The sequence below is a fragment of the Strix aluco genome, chromosome 3 (genome assembly GCF_031877795.1).
Source record: "Strix aluco isolate bStrAlu1 chromosome 3, bStrAlu1.hap1, whole genome shotgun sequence".
NCBI classification, from domain to species: Eukaryota; Metazoa; Chordata; class Aves; order Strigiformes; family Strigidae; genus Strix; species Strix aluco.
This window is the reverse complement of record NC_133933.1, coordinates 80,967,055-80,982,222: the sequence shown is the minus strand read 5'-3', so window position 1 is coordinate 80,982,222 and position 15,168 is coordinate 80,967,055. Positions and strand designations below refer to the sequence as shown.

At 35.9% G+C, this 15,168-nt stretch overlaps 1 protein-coding gene across 1 annotated transcript in view; it reads left to right on the top strand.

Moving 5' to 3' along the window:
* FIG4 (FIG4 phosphoinositide 5-phosphatase) overlaps positions 1 to 15,168 on the top strand; it is a 77,349-nt gene that overhangs the window by 46,842 nt on the left and 15,339 nt on the right. The window contains exons 17-22 of the mRNA XM_074819357.1: positions 1,039 to 1,097; positions 1,688 to 1,835; positions 2,698 to 2,781; positions 6,217 to 6,412; positions 9,576 to 9,658; positions 13,983 to 14,072. Of these exons, the coding sequence (XP_074675458.1) occupies positions 1,039 to 1,097; positions 1,688 to 1,835; positions 2,698 to 2,781; positions 6,217 to 6,412; positions 9,576 to 9,658; positions 13,983 to 14,072 (660 nt within the window). The remainder of the gene's footprint in view (positions 1 to 1,038; positions 1,098 to 1,687; positions 1,836 to 2,697; positions 2,782 to 6,216; positions 6,413 to 9,575; positions 9,659 to 13,982; positions 14,073 to 15,168) is intronic.

Sequence of the window (15,168 nt, the reverse complement as noted above, 5' to 3'; positions counted from 1 at the left end):
GGGCTTGCTAGCATGGCCTGATACAGTACTTCAGGAAGAGACGGGACCATCAGGCATAACTCATTCTTTCCTGTCTAGGACATACGTGGTTCTTGGAATTGGAGTGTGTTGCCCTGCCTGTTCTGCATTGTTTAAGTCCCACTATCAAGTCAGTACACCTATTGATTCTTCTCCAGGTGGCTACATTGACATGAGTAGGAGATAACCACATTAATACTCTGATTACAGCCCTTATGGTATTGTGAATACACACATATTTGAAATAAAAATCAAGGAAGATAAACATCTTTTCATCCCAAGTAACGAAATAGAAGAAACTGTCAGAATAATTTAGAGAATAAATTAAAGTATATTTGAGAAGAGAAAATAAGAATATGTAAACATGAATGAAAGATAAAACATGCTTTATTTTATCAATGTTGCTTGACTGACTCTGTTGTTTTTCAGAAATCCTGAATAAGCTTCCAGCAGGACCTGGTTTTTGCTGTTAGCTATGCCAACAGTTCTCAGGCTTAGGGCAGCTGTCACATCAAAATGTGTAGAAGTCAGCTGCTTTGACAATTTTATTATCATTGGCCTCCATTTCTTCAGACCCTTTTCCTAAATTTTAGGATATGAATACCAAGTGGTGGGTGGGGATTGATGGGTTGATGCGGTTTTTTTTCCTCAAAAGACCAGAACAAGAGAAATCCATAGATACCTTCTATATGTACTAAGACCTTAATTTTCAGTGCTATAGAAGTAGACATCTGAAATGCATTTTGTTTAATGGAACAAAACCACTCCTCTCTCCATACCTTTATTGAGCTTCATGTGTTTAAATTTCATGGCCTGAGAGCAAAGTAGTAAGATAGGGGCCTGTTGAAATCCTCCATCCAAGGATAGTTCTTTTCTTTCTTCTGTGCTTGAATTACAAAAAAATGTTTACTAAAGTGGCACTGTGTGGTTGGGTAACTGTTATGTGCGAACATTTAGACCATTTAGACTGGATACAAGATCAAATCTTCTGTACCAATTGTGTGTCTTTTTCCTGTATAGCTATACTTACTGGTGGACCACAGGTGTGCTGAAACATTTACCCCTTCCTTTTGATGAAGGTAGGAACTATGTTTGCTCCGTGCCTTACAGAGTGTCTTGAAAAAGAAGTTTTAATCACAAATGCTTTTTAACTGGTTTAGATCCTAAATCTGAAAACAATGTTTTCATAATGATTGCTAATACTTTCTCCCACTCCTCCTCAATGAGCTGATTTTTCAACTGCAGGACGCATGAGATACCTAATTGCCTAAAACTTGACCTTCATATGTGTCAGGGCTCACTTCATTTTTTTCTATTTTTTTTTTTCTTGCTTGTTATCATATGTTTATAGTCTGTGCTAGTGGTTACATTCCTGTTGCAGATGACAGGGTGTAGCTAGTGTGTCTTATTTCTCTGGGATACTGTAGAGCATGTTTTATTAGGAACTGTCGTCATGAAGGGAAATCAAATTATGGTGGTTGATAATGCATATTTATTAAAGCTGTGCTGTGCTTCATCTTCTTCATATCATATTTTCTTGTCTTAGAGGGGATATGGCTGTAGAAAAATGCCTGGTAGGGTGGCTAGATAAGCAGGCTACTGTTTATGTAGATTTTCGCAAAGTCAGTAGTTGTTAGTAAAAAGATTATTTTTTTTTTCTCCCCCCCAGTGACATGTGCTGAAAACAGACGCAAGTTGACAGTGAAGAAATTCCACAAGTATGAAGAGGAAATTGACATCCACAATGAATTTTTTCGGCCATATGAGTTGAGCAGTTTTGATGAGACCTTCTGCTTGGCAATGACCAATTCTACACGGTATATTGGGATGTTTGGTGACTATAAATCCTTAACAGGAAACTGATTTGGTGTGAATTAAATGTATATTTGATTTATTTGGTTAAATCTGTGTAACAGGATACGTTTTGTGGGGTGTTTGGTTTTTTGTTGTTTTAAGATTCAAATTTAGCAAACTTTCTAGAAACTAAATCACAACACTGAAATCGAAATGCTACTCTAATAAAATTCTGTTAAGATAGCATTTAAATTTCCAATTATTTTCCATTATGGGATACCAAATGTTTGGGCACTTGAAGGCTGAGAATTGAGCTTTTCTCTGTGGACTCAGATCACAGAGACTACCTTCAAAGCAATTGTTTTCTAATTGTTCTGCTCTCATTTTACAATTGTTTTCTTCAGTTCATGAGGTTTTCACAGCTGGCCAGATAGGGGTTTTTTTTTGTTTGTTTGGGGTTTTTTTGTTGGCAGCAGTCAGCTGGATATTCTAAGCATAATCTTAATCACACTTTAGCTAGAGACTTCCAGGCAGATTACATTTTGTGTGCCTTTTTGACCAATTTGAGTGTTGGCAGCATTTTGAAAACAGTGTAGCTGAGTTACAGGACTTCAGCACAGGAATGGAGCACATTGCTCTAGCCGCCTTGGCAAGTAGTAATGTTTCCAGCTGTTTTATGTGACTAAATAATGCAACTGAAAGCTTTTTAAATACCTAGGGGGTTTATATTTACATGACTTTAACTTGTAATAGAACTTGATATTTCTTTTTATTTTTTTTTTTTTAAATTCAAATGTAGATGTTAGAGGTGGTTTTTCCAGAAAATTTAAAAATTTTATGTGTTGAACTTTGCTCATAAACAGTTTTTCCTTTCTATTTTGGCAGAGATTTTATGCCTAAGAATGTGGGAATTGATCCAAGTCCATTTACTGTTCGTAAACCTGATGAAACTGGAAAATCAGTGTTGGGGTAAGTCTGAAATATGAAACTTTGTTCTGGTTTAATAGTAGTGAAATTGTAATGCAAATATATAAACTGTGTGTGTCTGTGTAGCATATTCTTTGTTACATGGGAAATAAAATATCATTGATGTTATACTGTAGAATTTACACTTTGAAAATCATATCTAATTGGAGATTTTTTCTTTGACACTGGGAATTCCTTATTCAGACTTGTTTAATCTTTTCTGTTTTCTTGTGCTCCTCTAAGTGAAACCCATGAGATAATTTTATCTAGAATAAAGATACAGAGGTTGTTAAAATTTGATCATCTTTCATACTAGTAGCAACTGTATTCTCTTGGAGATGACAGGAATGCATATATTATTATTGTCTTTTTCCAAAAAAAAAAAAAATTGGATAAATATGTCCTGAAACAGCAATAAATGCCAATTTCAGCATAGTTTTTGACAAAAAATGTTATTAAAAATATTTATGCATCAAATTACATAAAACAATTCAGCAACAGTTATTGGGACAAATGAATGTTTCATTTAGCTGCTTTCGTATCCTGGACTTGGTTTGTTACTTTATTTATTCCACTGTTGTGTTTGATCTACTGTATCACACAAGGACTATGGGAACTCTTCCTGAACCAATTAATTCTTTCCTTGATGCCTCATATTAAGGAATCTTTTGTCAGCAATGACTAAATGTGTGCTGTCACAACATTGTAAGTTCCTCTGAAAACTTGCTGTTCTGTTAAAAGCTATAAAATTTGACTGTCTCATAAATAACATTTGTTGTGCCTTGACCCTGAAGGACTCACTGTAAATAAATGTTGAGAGTAGATTATTCTTATTACTTGTAGAACCTGATTTCATGCTACTGACGTTCCCTGGGAATAATCAGGAAGACTGTTCCACGGTTATACAGTTTATCTCTGTTAAGCATTGTGAGTTTGTGGGTACTTCTGAGGATAAGCTTTATTCTTCCACTTTGGCATAATGTCAGATTTTGAACTAACTGATTTCTCTCCAGCTATTCCATTGAATACTTGACCATTATACATTTTTCTCAGACACTTTGCTTCCAGCTCTCCACTGTGATTTTTAGGGATTGTTACGAGATAAAGAGTCAGCTGGATCAAAGCCATGTTCCAGGACTCCCTGCTCATAAGGCTTCCCATGCATTGGCTGTGTAGTGGGGTAAAAGGTGGCTTTGATCTTTCACCTTACCCATATTTAGCCACTGGTAGAGGTGGTATCTTTGCCTTGCACGTATGTCATCATCTTTTGATCTATTGTGACATTTTTGGAGTATATGGTGATCTGTTTTCATCTGTAAGTGTTCTGGTTCCCTAGGACAATTAGATCTTGGCCTTCTGAGTATGTGTTGGGAGTGGGGATATCATTCTTACCACTGTTTGTCTACTTGCTCCATTCTTAGCGTTCAGAAAGGACTGCTTTTCTTGTGACCTTCACCTCATTTAGAAAAGTAGTGAAGATAACCTTAATTTTCTCTACAAAGAATGCAGTATGTCTTCATAATAACTTCCTGTAAATTTTAATCTAAGGAGATGTCAGATGCTGATGAGTCAGAAATTAAACTTACCTGTGGTGTTTTTTTCTGCTAAGGCATTTGTTCCAGCTGTAACAATTCTTCTGATACATTAATGTTCTTGGGGGTAGGGTATGCTCATGGATCAAGAACCTTTGGGAGGACTCTCCTACATGTTTATATGTGTTTCTAAAGCATATAAAGTTTAGCTAATTCACTACAGGGATAAACTGCTGTATGAGGTTTGACTGCAAATGGCAGAACTCTCTGTGACAGTCATGGTGTGCTCCACTAGAGCTCAAGTGAGACTCGTGACCTCTGTGCCTTTGCTGATGAGAACACTAGAGTTGCAACTCAAAATAGCATTTGCATCAAACTGCATGCTCTTGTCAAAGCCTCTTAGCATGCTGCTGTCTTTCTTTAGGGCCTTCCTTTAGAGTAAGTCACTGTCGTGGTTTAATTCCAGCTGGCAACTAAGCACCACACAGCTGCTTGCTCACTCCCCGCCCCAGTGGGATGGGGGAGAAAATTGGAAGAGTGAAAATAAGAAAACTTGTGGGTTGAGATAAGAACAGTTTAAAAATTGAAATAAAATAATAATAATGATTTGTAATGAAAAGGAAAATAACAAAAAGAGGGAGAAATAAAACCCAAGAAAAACAAGTGATGCAGTTGGAAAACAGTTGCCCACCACCAACTTGAACGATGCCCAGCCTGTTCTTGAGCAGTGGCCTCCAGCCAGCTTTCCCCCTAGTTTATATGCTGAACATAATGCCATATGCTACAGCATATCCCTTTGATGAGTTGGGGTCAGCTGTTCTGGCTGTGTCCCCTCACAGCTTCTTGTGCACCCCCAGCCTCCTCGCTGGCAGGGCAGCATGAGAAGCTGAAAAGTCCTTGACTTAGTGTAAGCACTGCTCAGCAACAACTGAAACATCAGTGTCTTAGCAACATTATTCTTGTCCTAAATCCAAATCACAGCACTATACCAGCTACTAGGAAGAAAATTAACTCTATCCCAGCTGAAACCAGGACAGTCATGCAATGTCAGCGTATATATGGACAGTCACCTCAGCAAGGAGGAGATGTTGCTTCTCTGTTTCCAGAACTGATTTGTCTATAAACTTTCTCATTACCTGCCTTCCAGTCCCTCTTCCTCCAGAGTCCTTGAAAGATTGTGACAGTGAGAGGAAAGTGCAGCCACATACCCTTCTATGGCCAATAGAAAGGATGTAGAGGACGTAAGGGTTGTACAATTTCTGATGGATAAAGTAATGTATACCTTTCAGAGCTTGTACAGTTAAACCCCGTGTTAGCCTACTAAAATATAGATGCTGTATCTTGAAAAATTCTTACAAATAAGGCACCTCTCTATATTGACTAGAATTTCTAGAGTGAGAAATACATGCTGCATAAAGAAATATGGCTGATTAAAGAGCTAAATTGAGGGGAGAGGTATGGAAAATGGAGGGAAAAAAAGTGACATGATTAAGATTTTTTGGGCCCAAGGTTGAGAAAGCTAGTGGAGTGGATAACGTTATTAATCAGAAGGTAAAACTTTTTCCCAGATCAAAGCCAAAGATGTTATGCCTCAATGAATTTTTATTCCTTTTTATTCATTCAGTCTGTGGAAGGGATTTAAGTAAAGAATCAGAGAATTGGTGGAGAAAAGCTGACATAATCCTTTGAGCTGTCTTTAAATGCTCTGGACTAAGAACAGATTGAAGAAAAGTAAATCAATTGGGGGATTCAAAAGATGAGCAACAGGTTGCTCCAGAGCATAGAACTCATTTCCCGCAGTAAGATTGTAACCAAAATTAGGAATTTTAAATACTTGTTAATATCTCACTGATTTCATAAATACACAGTCACTGATTTAATAAATACACACTGTCTTTCATAATAGGAACAAAAGTAATAGAGAAGAAACGGTGCTGCAGCGCAAAACAGCTGCTAGTGCTCCTCCACCCCCAAGTGAGGAAGCAGTGTCAAGTAGTTCTGAAGACGATTCTGGGACAGACAAAGAAGATGAAGGTGCTGTTTCTCAACGTTCAACTCCAGTAAAGGTGACTGATACAGGAGAGAATACAAAAATCACAGAGGTAAGAAATTATTGTGGTAGGCAAGAAGGCTAAACATGGACTTAGAATTCACTTCACCTTAAAAAAAAAAGGTAAATGTTATAGAACAGTTACAAGTAAAGCACTGAGAAATTAAGTGAAAAAGGTCTTCAGTGTAATTTCTTTGTGTAGATATTAGCACAACTGCCTATAAAACTTTGGTATTATTCTTGTCGTGTAATAGTGAACCAAAACAGAAAATAACATTTTTCAAAAAATGAAAATTACGGTTGGAAACCTATGGCATTTGAAATGTACTCAGTCAGGTGTAGCCCATTACATAAACCATAAAAATATATCAATGTTAATGTGTTAATTCAGAGCAGTAGTGCAGTTCTGATCATTGTCCTTTACCATGCTCTGGCTCATATCATGAGGTGGTCTTGGAGCGTGCAAGTGGGATTCCTGTTTGGATGAAACTAAGCTGGGAGATGCTTCTCCAGGAATGTACCTGATCTCCCTACCCAATCAACATTTATTCTGTGGGAGCTGATCTGGAGCAAACCCCCCGAAAGACATGTAGTATGGGTCCAAGATCCTGAGCACCACCTCTTTCAATTACAAATCTATTCCTTTTTAATTATGCTGGTTGGTCAAGCAGATATAAATGTAAATCTGCATAATGTTCAATAATGTTCAATCTGTCTAAATTTCAACCTGACTTATGTGAAGATTTTTAAATTGCTATTTCATAATTATATGGTCTGACATTTAAAGAAAAAAAAAAGGAAATTAAACTAACTCAAAAAATATGCATGATAATGTTGTCACATTGGTCCTACGGTATTACTACTACCAAGGTTGAAGATAATGACAGGGTAATAGTGAACTCATGTATGCGCAGTCATATGTCAATTGTGGGCTATTAATGTTTTTTTGCTGACATAACTCCAGTTCTGTTGGAATCCCTTGGGTGCTAATTTAGTGGAGATACTAATTTGAATGAAGTATTATGAAAGTGTCTATTTTATTAATACATGTAACATTTCTTCAAATGCTTTCTTGTAGATATCCATTTTGGGTACCACTGAAAATGACTTAGCAAAAGGATATGCTAGTGCAGACTACAAATTTTGAAAATACTTGGGGGGGGGGGTGTTTTGTTTGTTTTTTTTTCAAGTCATGGCTAATCTAAATGGTTAGTGTTGTGCTTGTACACATCATCACTTTTAAAGAAACTTCAGTATTTATGACCTTAGTCAGTATAAATTGTATAGGCAACAGAGAGCAAAACTGCCTTTTTTTCTGCTACAATTCAAATTTTCATTCCATTCAGTCTTTAGCCTAGGGTTGTGTGTTCTCACATCATGGATTTTCAGTCTTGTATACAACACTGTCTTCTTCCTAACCTTAATGAAGCATTTTCAGTAAAACTATGAATTCATGTGGTATTAATTTTGGACAATTTGGATAAATTGTTATGCCAGTATAAGTGCATTTATTGCTGTTTATGCAAGATATTTTATTTGAAAAATTTCCATTGTCTCTGAATAATAGAGTGCCTGTTTTCCAGCAAGTCACATTGTTCCTAGATTTTTTCTTTAACAACAGAAATCCAACCTGATTTTTTTTTAGATTTTTAAGATACTTAAATAAGATGGATGTAAACACAAAATATTATTTAAGATAGTATTGAATTTTAATGGCTCTACAATTGGGTGAGCTATTCTGATTCTTTTAGTAATGCACATGAAATATTTTCCATTTTATTAGCACCTTTTAATGAGTTTTACTCATAATTTGTGGTGTTATTTTGTGTCATTGCTTATTAAAACTGCAGTGCTGAAAAGGATTACCTATTCAATTTTGCTGAATTGCTATGTTAGCAGTTAACTTGGGTTATCGTTAATGTCTGCCTGCCTGTTGTAAATTTGTTTATTCTTTTCAAAAGTACAAAGCTGTTCTTAGATACATTATTTTTGAGGGCATGATGTTTATAGAAACTTTCTGTTCAGAAACCAAACATAAAAATTAGTGTGTATTTTCTAGAACTGGTAAACCGTAGAAATGTTTCAGATACTTTTTTCTTTTTTTCTCAAGTTAAACTTAACTTTAATAAGAAACTTTAATGAAGAATGCACTTCAAAGCCTAAGCTTACAAATACTACATTTTATGTTTCCGTTAGCTAAACTGACAACTTATTAGCACTCTAACCAGTGTCAGTCTGCACTCTACTGTTTTCTCATTTGCAAAATGGATTGTGCATACTATTGTTCAAAAGTACTAGAAGTTTGGGTGAAAAACAGTAGTATGGGGTATTCTTAGGTGTAAAAGAGTTTATATTTCTAAGCTTATATTTTTAGGTGCATTCTTGAGTAAATACAGTTATTCCAGAATGATTGGATGTTTGGTGAGGGATTTGAATTTTGGTATTTCTTACATCAGCAACTGTAGAGTAGAGAAAAATTGTATCATTATGGGGTGGGGGAACCCAAACAGCTAGTTCTTTTCTATTCACATCTCACAAGTTAATAATAAAATGCTTTTATGCTTCTGGTCAGGACATATCTTTCCAAAGGCGGTCTTTGACTTTGTATCTTTCTGAACTAAAAGAAAACTATTTTTATAGTTGACTTGCAGCCACATGTGTCTTGTCAGTGAACCCCCTCAGTTTAACACTGAATCATTAGCCATAATGAAATACTGCATGTGCATTAGCTCCCTGTTATAGTTGACTGACATGATTGTGTAATATATAAAATAAAAATAGTTTTGTTCAACCTGAAGTTTGTAATTACTTCAGAATTGACAGCAGGAAATGTGAAAGCAAATGTGGGAGCATGTTCTGAATGAATATGATTTATTCTATATTAAATTTTAATACAGAACAGGATTTAATGCCTACATCATTATATGTACTATAAATATAACTTATTCTCCTAAAATGTTGTTTTATCTCATGTTATCTTTCAAGAATCCTTTCCTTGTTGAACAAATATCTTAAAGAGTATTTTTAATAAATTATTTTTATTTAAAAAAACCATGCACAAGCTAATATTACTATGTATATGAGAAGCTTGTTTGGTTTTGGCTGCACTTTTGAAATTCTTTCCAGGTTTAGAAAGAATTCCTTGCTCGGAAGCAAATGTTTCTTGGGATGTTGTTACAGTATCCTCAGTCTGAATTTTTCTTCTTATGTTCCAGACTGTAGTGCAGTCAACAAAAGATGTGTATGGAGTCAATCTTTCAGATGTTCCTTCAGAAGATGATCTCACAATATACGCTAGGTGAGATAAATTTCCAGTGGTAATCAGTAAAAGATAATTGGAGCTAGTTAAATCCAGCTTGTCAAAGTGCTGCCTTTGCTTAAACTTAAGTTATAAATCTTAAAGATATTTGGATATATATACACTATTCTGTTTTTACAATTAAACTGTTTTCAGATATCTGTGTCAACTCTGACTTCAGTGGAAGCTATGCAGATGTCTCTGAATGCAAAATTTTGAACTTAAATAGAATGAAAGATGCTTCAATAGAAGTATTTGTCACTTTAGAGTCGTAGAAATTAATAAACAAATGCCATATTAGGAGGGGTTCCATGGTTCTAAGCTATGTAGTCTGTGATTTTTTGCATTTCTCAAATGTTGAATTAAGCTAATTCAAATCAGTCATAAATGAAATAGCCTCTTCTATAAAAATGCATATGGAACAATAGAAGTCTTTTTTAACATAATGTCTTACTCATAGAGATATGTGTTACCTTTTACGCAAATTTGAGTATTTAAATTTAATAGTTGTGGGACTTTTGATGTTCAAGGCAAGTTATTTTTCTGAATAATATTCAGAAAACAAGTTGTTTTATTGAAACAACTTGGCCTTTTGAGCTTGAAATAAAAAATTGTGGATTTTATAGGGAGACCTTGAGACCGTTACTAAAGTCTGGTATAGACTATGAGGAGAAAAGTTGAGAAAAGCGGTCAGAATAACACACTGTAGAAGCACGATATCTAAGTGACAAATATTTGTACTGCAGGTTTCAGGTGAGAGAGAAGTCAGTTTGGCCCTTGCCATTATTGGAGTTTCATGAAATAACAACATGCAAATAGACATGGTGTGTGGGTTTACGTGTGTGTATATATATATGCACAGCGGTAGGTGTTGTGTGTGTAATAATGTGCTCTTCCACACTGCGTTTTGAACAGCATCATACTGCCACTTGTTCTTAATAAATGGTTTTGTGAATTCAAACCATACATATGGAAATGAGTAAGATACAGCATAGTGCAAGACAAAATACAGCTCCTTAGGTGGTCCAGCAAGTTCCCACTCAGTTCCTGCACTTTGAGGTAAACTGCTACGATGTCAGGCAGCGTGGCTGCCCAGCACCTGTAGGCTCTCAAGAGCTGGGAGCTGCTGTCTTACTGTGAGCAGTTGGAGGCAAGAGTTGGTGGGCAAGCATCAAGGTATCACCTCCCAGCTCCAACTACACACAAACTTCTGCTTTTATTCAAGGCTAACCTGGACTTTTATCCCCTACAAGACAGTTGTCACCACTCCTGCAGGAGCCCTGAACTGTCAGCTCCCCAAAAGCAGTAAATTAATGGTACGCTTCTCCAACAAAAGGCACTGACTCCCATTGTATCAGGAATGTTGTTTCTGAATTGCCATAGCCCCATATGGAGCGCTGACTATGTGTTGCCATTGTTAAAATTGTTATAAACTTACATTGTTGTTCTCAAATTCTCTCCTCGATGTCACAGAGTAACACTGAAGATGAAAAGAAACTGGTTAAAATATTTTTTTCTTAAATGAGAAATTACTTTGAACCTTTTGATTTTTTTTTTTTTTAACTCAAACCAAAATTGGACTAGAATAATTTCAGTTATAGATGAACTAGAACTGAACCAAAAAGTTACTTATTGTGTTCCCTGGTGGAGGAGATTCTTTTCTGAACTGCAGTCTTTTTCCTTGAAAGCTAGTCAGAATAATGGGAATTAAGTACTGGAGATCAGTTGGAGAAATTTAGATCCAAATTGGAGACCCTCTTAGTTACTAAAGGCTTATAACACTGTTGCCAAGAGAGCAATTGCTTATGCGAGACACCAGGAGTCCGAATCAATTACATTTGCGTAATAAACAATGTCTCAAACACCTGCTTAGAATGTAGAATTAACAGAGTTTGAGAAAAGGGGTGTAAGAAAACTACGTGTCATCTCAGAAAAACACTGTATGTATATTGAAGTGAATATCTGTGAGGCATGCATTGAAACGGGCTTGTGTGCATTTGGTTTTATTTTCTAATGTGTAATAGCAGTGATTACCTTGCTATATTTGAAACTTTTTCAATTTGTGAGAAAAGTTTTAATTTGCTATGGTGTCTTCTCGTTTGGCAATATGTGATGGTTAATCCTGACTTAGTTCATTAATCCTCTCAAAGCTGTTTTTTTCTTTTTATTTAAAAGTCTTTTTCAGCTAATTTTTTCTTTAGGGGTAGCTACCTCTCTTGCACTCTTTAGTGCTTTGGAATTTCCGTTTCTATCTATTTCCTACATGCTGAGTAATTTGAAGATAGTACACTTAATTAGGGTTGAGGAGGATGTTTCCCATTAGCTCTGAAATTTTTAACTTCACCAACACCTCTAACTTTGGTACTTTATTTTAACCACTAGAAAATGGATGCCAATTTAACAATTGCCAAATAGTTATTGTTGTTTTGCAAATGGCCCAGTGCGAGCTGGTGCCTACTATGAGTCACTTTGTGTGGATGAACAGTGCTGTGATAACATCCAGAATTGCAGCTACTTCCCATTTTATCATTTTTCAGGATGGACTAACATTCAGTCTGTTGTTACAGTAGCACTATAAACTCCATGGGGGCTTTGAAGCTCCCTATTGATATCCTTTTCAAGACAAAAAGAGCTTGCATTTATTTAATTTCCCTCAAGTAATGCAGGCTTTAAAAATATAACAATTGCAAACTCCTTACCTCTTTTAGCTAACATGACATAGTGCTATTTATGGTCTGATGTGATGTGGAAAGTATAGATTTTACTGACATCCTTTATTACAATGTACATCATCTGAGAATAGCAGCAATTTATTTCACAGTATGATTACAGTTCTCACTTCAAGTCCTTTTCTATTATTGTAATAAGGGAAATGGAGATGTAAGTTCCTGACTCTACTTGACATCGTTGGACATGTTAGGTATTTTTTCTTTATTAGCATAAGGGACTTGCAGATTTAAAGTACCTGAGGTTAAGTTACTTTACATTAACTGATCTATATTAAGTCTAATAAAAGACTTAATGTAAAGTAATTTGAATCTGTTCAGCCCATTTTCACTGATGGCTGGGATAACTTGTGTTAATTCTCATCAAAATAGAAATCACAGAGGCACAGATTGGTTGAGTTTGGAAGGGACAGGAGGTTCCTCAAATAATTTGAGGATGTATACTGCAGATCAACTGTGTGTGGTATCTTACTGATGTCTGGTAACTTGCTCGTATTAATTTAGGCCTTATTTGTTTTGGAATATTGAATAATTTGAAGCAGCTAATTCCAATACTTACACCTTTAGTTTGCCTTTATTTGTTTTTAAGCTTGTTTCAATAGCAAGCTTCTGCACTAGAAGATCTTAATTATCTTTATTTCCACTTATAATTATTTAGAAATGTAAGTATTTCTGCCTTCAGCATCCAAAGTGATGTCACATGTTTCTGAGGCTTTTATTTCTACAGTATAGATGTCCAATTGCTTTTGCACTGTTAATTGTCCCCTGTTAAAATGTTGTAAATATTTCTGAAATAGACCAATAAGACTATTTTTAAGCTAAATGGAAGCTAACTATTAAGAAAAACCCTCCACCTCAGAAAATTAAAATATTAAATCACAACTAACATTTACTTCTGTTTTCAGTAGCACAGATGTGTTGGAGAGTGAACAAATTGAGTTTGAGTGCAAGATAACTACATATACATATATTTGAAATCCTCTGACTTTTCCTCTTAGACTGAGTGAATAAGATTAGTGATTAACTAATTTTTTTAAATTTTGGTCCAAGTCATTGCCAAGAAAAAAAGCCATAGCAGTATTTTTTATCTTCTGTGTCTTCCAACAAGTATTTGGAGATGGGAGAATTCTCCCAAAAGGTTGTGCTTGTAAATAAGTGATCTGGGCTAACAGTATTTCAGCTGACTAAACTAGATTGAATTTGGCTGAGGACTGACTTAAATCTGAAACTTGAGAGACTTTCTGTCTCTTCTGTTGACTTTCCCATAGGCTATTCATCTGACTGATTGCTTTGGAAAAGACATAGGAAGCTGACTGTAGCAGGCTGCCTGTTTCGTAGGAGCAGAGGCCTGTGTCTAATCCCATGACATACTAGGTGACATCTAGTCAAGCTAAAAGAAGCTACTGAGTTCTCACATGCACCCCCTGCAAAGTTTTAAAAATATCTCGTTTACCAGAGACCTAGTAGTTCATGATCAGTGACTTACATAACATGACTTAAAGGCTTATTCTTTTGGTGTAATTTTCTTTCATTTGCTGAATTTTGGGGGATAGTTCTTTTACTTTCTTTTGATTTATTCTGTCTACTGCTTTTCCCAGGTTTGTTCAGCTGGGACAGAGTCAGCATAAACAAGACAAGAACAGCCAGCAATTTTGCTCAAAACACCACTTGGATAGGGTTATAAATTTGTAAGTACTCTTTTTCTTTTTCGCTGTAGCCTATTTTTTATTTCTTTTTTCATTAGACCTGAAAAATCAGGTAAATTTGATATTAAATTGTTTGAGAGTCATACTTCTGTTGCTTTTACTACATAAGGGGATTCAATGCATAGCATGAAGAATTGGTTCATACTTCTCCCTTGTAACTGCATTGGTTTGCGGGGGGGGGAGTGTTGTTGGGTTTTTTTAGTTTTTGTAGTGCTAAGATTTTTGTATTCAAAATTCTTAGCAGTCGTGAGTTATCACAACACAAAGTGCTGAAGCTGCTGACTTTAAAAGGCAATTTCTTCTTGCTGAGATGGCTTTTGAAAGAGGTAGTTTGAAAGGGATTGGTTGACCTGCGTGTTTATCATTAAAAAAACATTCAAAGTTGCAACCCAGTCTTTAGTGTGCAGTTATCCGAATTTATTTGTTCTGAGGAGGCTACGAGTGCCCTGTACTTATTTTAGTGGACATTTGAGAAGTCTTGAAAGGTCAAATGGAATATTTTTATATTTTTATTTTTCTGGTGAGTGGCCAGGTGCTGGAGAGAGTAGGGTTAAGTGGGAATTGATTCCTGCTTTGATTTGTGCACTCGATCCCCATCTGTGTCACTGAAGTCAGAGGGTCTGTACTATCAGTATGCAAAGTGTTTTAACTGAAGAAGAGAGCATCTTGAATCTTGCATAGATGCTATTTTAACAATTAGTCTGCTACATTTTCCTCAGAAGTATCTCCTTGGGGTTTTTTGGTTGTCTGCTTTTCATTACATACTGGTTCTGTGCATTGTCAGATACTTTGAGCCGATGAGCCACTTTTTTTAAACAGTTCATTTGTTACAATAGATGCATTTTGCATCTTGTTTCAAACAGTTGTAAGGGAAGATCAAGCTCCAAGTGCTTTTTGCCAGTGAAACACTTAGAATCACAGAATCATTCAGGTTGGAAAAGACCCTTGGGATCATCGAGTCCAACCATCAGCCCTACTCTACAAAGTTCTCCCCTACACCATATCCCCCAGCATCTCATCTAAACGACCCTTAAACACATCCAGGGATGGTGACTCCGCCACCTCCCTGGGCAGCCTA